The sequence below is a fragment of the Cannabis sativa genome, chromosome 4 (genome assembly GCF_029168945.1).
Source record: "Cannabis sativa cultivar Pink pepper isolate KNU-18-1 chromosome 4, ASM2916894v1, whole genome shotgun sequence".
In the NCBI taxonomy this organism is placed as follows: domain Eukaryota; kingdom Viridiplantae; phylum Streptophyta; class Magnoliopsida; order Rosales; family Cannabaceae; genus Cannabis; species Cannabis sativa.
The window spans coordinates 60556802-60562157 of record NC_083604.1 but is presented as its reverse complement, the minus strand read 5'-3'; the positions used below and the strand labels follow the sequence as shown (position 1 = coordinate 60562157).

The 5356-nt window shown below is 32.6% G+C and overlaps 1 protein-coding gene across 3 annotated transcripts; it reads left to right on the top strand.

The window, feature by feature from the left end:
• Positions 1–208: 208 nt before the first annotated feature.
• On the top strand, positions 209–2726 carry LOC133037284 (uncharacterized). 3 transcript variants are annotated; one of them, XR_009687405.1, is made up of 8 exons: positions 209–337; positions 456–735; positions 821–917; positions 1294–1380; positions 1487–1619; positions 1697–1887; positions 1962–2082; positions 2183–2726. XR_009687405.1 is itself a non-coding variant. In XM_061114257.1 (3 exons), exons 1-3 carry the CDS (start codon positions 1760–1762, stop codon positions 2366–2368), a joined length of 435 nt encoding a protein of 144 aa, XP_060970240.1. In that variant the 5' UTR covers positions 1626–1759; the 3' UTR covers positions 2369–2726. The 3 variants fall into 3 exon arrangements, 1 of the variants encoding a protein (XP_060970240.1); XR_009687404.1 differs by having other exon boundaries at positions 1046–1380; XM_061114257.1 differs by lacking the exons at positions 209–337; positions 456–735; positions 821–917; positions 1294–1380; positions 1487–1619 and having other exon boundaries at positions 1626–1887.
• Positions 2727–5356: the final 2630 nt, after the last annotated feature.

Below are 5356 nucleotides of genomic sequence, written 5' to 3'. Positions count from 1 at the left end.
TTCTAATCTCTTTGTTTTTGTTGTTTTACCTGCAAATTATCTATTCCCCTTCTTTTTTTTTTTTTCAGCATCATCAACATGTAAATCTTCATCTCTTCTTTGCACCACCTATTTCACTTTTATTTTAGTAACGATTTCTTTTACAATTTATTTGTTTCTCATATTAACTTCTCAATCAATAATATATTTCACAGGTTAAACAAATATGTCTATAAATGAAGTTGGAGATGGAAGAAAAAAATGGACAGCAAAAGTATTAGTATGTAATAAATTTCCACCAAGAATGTCATCACGCAGCAAATCTAGATTTCAACACATGATCCTTATTGATGCTCAGGTACTTTAATCAATTTATTTTTTGGCTTTTTATCTCTTCTCTCCCGTCACAATATTTTTTTTTGTTCTCTCCTAATAGTTCTATATTTACAAAATCATAAAGTTGCTTTTATTTACAGGAAACACACATACAGGATGCATTATTTGATGATGTTATAGAACGATACAAAAACACTCTTATAATGCACAAAAGCTATTATATATCAAATGCTCACGTCAAGAAAATGGATCCAAGATATAATTATTTGAAGAACAAATATGAGTGGATACTTAATAGGAGCACAGTGGTTGAGGAAGTCAAAGAACAAGAAGATAAGGATGTAATTCCTTCTCCACCAGCTTTCTCATTTATCGCTTTTACCTCCTTGCAGCAATACATGGATTCTTCTGCTCGAGTTGGTAAGATTTTATTAAAAGCTGAATTTAAATCTAATGTCCATTTTGCCAAAATATTGATCAAATTTATTTTTTATTTACAATTCAGACATCATAGCAGTGGCGGCAAATATCCAACCAGCGAGAACCATACAAACACCACATGAAGCAACACGTATACAAGAAATCTACCTAATAAATGATGAGTAAGAATATATATATATTTTCCACTAAAAAGAGCACATATATTATATTTATACATATACAATTTGATAAATATATATATATTCATACATACTAATGCTTGGTTTATATTCTTCCTCTTTATTTATAGAAAAATAGAAATGTTGCTGACAATATGGAATTCCAACTTTGACAATGAGTGTGCTACTATTGAAGATATTATTCTCACCAAACCTATCGTCGCAGCAAAGAATCTCAAAGAATCTCAAACATATTTAGTACATAACAAAAATCAATATATAATAATTTTTTTATTATATATAGAATGAACAATATTATAGTATTAAAGTGTTACTGTCTTTTATCTTCTATAAAAATTACATGCTCTTATTCCTTCAGAAATGTCATTGGCTAAAATTCCACAAGTTCTCTTCTTCTTGAACCTGAATTGCCTGAAGTAGATGCTTTAAAGCCTTTACAGAAATGGTACAATATCCATTAACTATTTTGCTTCTCATTTTTATAAGCTCTTGTGAAAACTATACAAACTATTGAAAACATGTATAATTAAATGTATATTATATATTTACAGGTGTATCGACAATCATTACACTTCCCAACTTCTTCAAAGTGGAAAAATTCTTGCATCTTCTTCTTATATTGTCAAACCACCACCAAATGAAGAAATAGAATGAATCAACTTCATACAGAATGCTGAAGAAAAGGTAATTTACAAACATATACAAACTAAACAGTAAATAGCCTTTATAAGCATATTACTAATGATTTATTATATTTTCAGAAGTCACACTATTGGATTAAAGGCACCATCTCACTTGACAATTTTCACCAAAAATTTTGGTATATGGCGTGTGAAAAATGTAATAGATCTATGGGTGCTGACTTTGATGCTTATTTCACATGCAACTATTGTTGGAAAGATAATGAGAAAAACAAAAAGGAAATAGAAATCAAACAAAAAGCAGTAGCAAGGTATTAAACACACTTAACTGCAAAAAAAAAAATACTTTCTTATACATACCAGCTTATTTTTTTCCCTATTCTAGATGTTGCATCCAGATCAATATGCATGACTCAACTGCCACATTACCTGCTACAATATTTGGAGAAATTGCTGAAACTTTCTTAGAATGTACCGCAAAAAAGCTGATGGATGAAACCACTAAGGTATTACTATATATTATGATATAGTGCTTATTATTTAATTATTACCTTTACTAAGTGAATATCTAAATTATCCTAACATTTATAATCTACTTTATAAAAGGATGGAATATTGAGTGTTGAAAATCTTATCAACATATCCACCACAAAGAAGTATATCATCAAGATAAGACTTCCAAATATGAATTTCGCCACAAAATGGAGCAGAAGTACATTGTCGAACAACTCCTTGATAACATCCAAGTACTTCCACCAATTTAGTTCCATGACTCTTCCATTTCTAAAATAGTTGCTTCTCTGTAATATACTTTTGGAATGTATATATTATAGGAACTACCAATTTGTAGTAGTTCTTTTGTATAGAGTGAGAAACACTTGTCTCAGTTAGCTTTAACCTTTTGTTACTTTTACATCAGCTGCTACAATAATTTTAGAATAAATTATAATAGCAGCTGATAACTTTTCACTTTTAAAAAGGTTACTTCTCTCTAATATATTTTTGGAATGTATATATTATAGCAAGTACTACCTTGGAACAGTTCTTTTGTATATTTGTCTCAGTTTACCTTTAATCTTTTCTTATTTTACACTTACTGTGTTATGTAATTTTAGAGTAAGATATATATATATATAATTAGTCAGTTTGACTTTATATTATTTAAACAAAGATTAATCATTTTTTAACCTTATATACCTTTTAAAAAAACCCAACCGCACCACATGCCTTGCATGTGCTTCTTCTACTAGTATTTAATAAAACCCTTATGTTATCTCACTTTTACTAAAAATCAAAATAGAAGAAAAATCAAGTTTATCTCTCCATCCTCTCTCTTGTTCGAACCCCATAGAAGCAGCTAGGGTTTGGTTTTCTTTCTGAAATTCAAGCTAAATTCAGAAGGAGTTGGTGGGTATAAGCTTTAGGTAAGCTTCTAGTAACTCCTTCTTGGTTTTCTTGAGTTATAGTTAGGAATTTTGCATGATTTTAAGGAATTGGGTTAAGTAGCTGCTGTTTGCGTTTGGATTTGTTTTCAGAAGCTTTTATATGTTTGGCTATGTTGGTTTAAGCTTGTTTTAATGGTTGTTGGTTAGTTTAATCAAGTTTTGAGTTTTTGAACTCAAACTTGGAGCTCTAATGGTGGATTGTGATTCTGAGCTTATAGAAGTGTTTTATTGCTTTGATTTTATTCTATGGGCTATAAATAGCAGGTCTGGAAGTTTTTGTAGTGTTTGGAGTTGATTTGGGGTCGTGGCGAATTTTTGAAGGTTTCCTGAGCTGAATCAAAATTCCGGTTCAGAGGGACCTGTAGGAACCGAAATTCCAGTTGGTCCCCAGGAAACCCCACAGAACTGAAATTCCGGTTGGAAACCGGTCTACCGGTTGGGGCAATTTCGAGAACCTTACTTTTTCCCATTTTTGTAATGTTTAGGGTATTGCCATGTTATTTATCGATAGGAAAACTTTTAGTTTCTAGTTTAAGTCCCCAGAAAGTGATTTAGCATGTCACTTACCTATGTTATGATTGATGTGATTTAGGAGCCTATAATTCGCTGAGCAGTTGTTCCATTCAGGTTGGCCGACACACTTGAATTCAAAAACAAGGTAAGATTAGTATAACAGAATGGATATGTATATACATGTTTAGTGTGCATGTTAGTAAGCCTGTTAGATTACATTAGATATGTATGTTGGCTTTTGTACTATCTGACAGTATCACATCGGTACGCCTAGAGTATGACTAGCGTATCGAGTATAGGCTGATATTATAGTCGATAGTACCATACTTTCTGACAGTATCACATCGGTACAACTAGAGTATGACTAGTGTACCGAGTATATGCTGTTACTATTTCAAAAGTATCGTCGTACAAACGTTCTAGACTCAGTACCATGCGGGTCACGGGGATATGGTTATGATTGGGGGTATGGGTGTTCGATCATAATCCAGGTTATTGCTATGTTATTGTTTATGCTTCTTTTACTGAGTCTGTTGACTCACAGTGCTAATTCTATGTGTAGTTAAGGGCAAAGCTAAAGTTGAGGAGCCATGAGAGCGAGCATGTGAAGATTGTACATGTCGGGGCGGTTAGGCCTGGAGCGTATGATCTTTGGGACATCAGGGCTTTTATTGTTTAGTTGCTAGGCGACAAATCTTTTGTATATGACTAGTAAACTTTTGTAAATGCATTTTGTAAACGGGATACTGGAATTTTATAAATGTATTACTTTTATGTTTTTAATTAAATAAGCAAATTTTAATTATTCACGATTTTTAATAACCTCGTTGATTAGCAATGAGCTGCACAGTACGTTAAAAATCAGACTAACACGCCTATATTAGTTAGAGTGTTACAGCATAGCACTTATCCAAGGTGCAAGTAAACTACGTTGTAGCTTATCATATTAGTTAAAACCCTGTGTTCTGATAAATCTAGGAATACATTTAATCACACAATCTTGATTACTTTCCACTGTGTTGACAACAGAATAAACAAGAATATCAGTGTGATAAAGATTTGGATGAATTTATCAATCAAATAAGTAAATAAATGATCACATGAACTAAATAACACATTAAACAAGTAATGAAATTAAATATGTTTCTTTATTGATAATTGAATAGAAAAGATTACATTAAAATAAAGTTTTATTTAGGGCACAAAGCCCAACAAACTCCCACTTGCACTAACATAAAACTATCAGTACATTTCAATTAATCCCAAATTCAATCTGTGCTTTTCAAATGTAGTTGCAGTCAATACTTTGGTGAATGAATCAGCTAAGTTGTCTTCAGTGTCCACTTTCTCCACCAGTACGTCCCCTCTTGCCACATATTCTCTGATGATGTGGTATTTTCTCTCTATGTGTTTGCTTCTCTTGTGGCTTCGAGGCTCTTTACTATTGGCTATAGCACTAGTGTTGTCACAAAGTAAAACCAGTGGTTTCTCCATTCCAGGAACAACACCAAGTCCTGAGAAGAACTTTCTTAGCCAAACAAGTTCCTTAGCAGCCTCAACAGCAGCTATGTACTCGGCCTCCATGGGAGAGTTTGATATTGCAGTTTGCTTAGCGCTTCTCCAAACAACTGTTCCACTCCCAAGAGTAAAAACCATCCTAGATGTAGACTTTCTGTCATCAAGACAAGCCTGGAAATCTAAGTCGGTATAGCCTACGAGATTTAAAGCACCACCCTTATAGACTAACACATAATGCATAGTACTTTTCAAATATTTCAGAATATGATTAACTGCAGCCCAATGTTCCTCTCCTGGGGTTTGT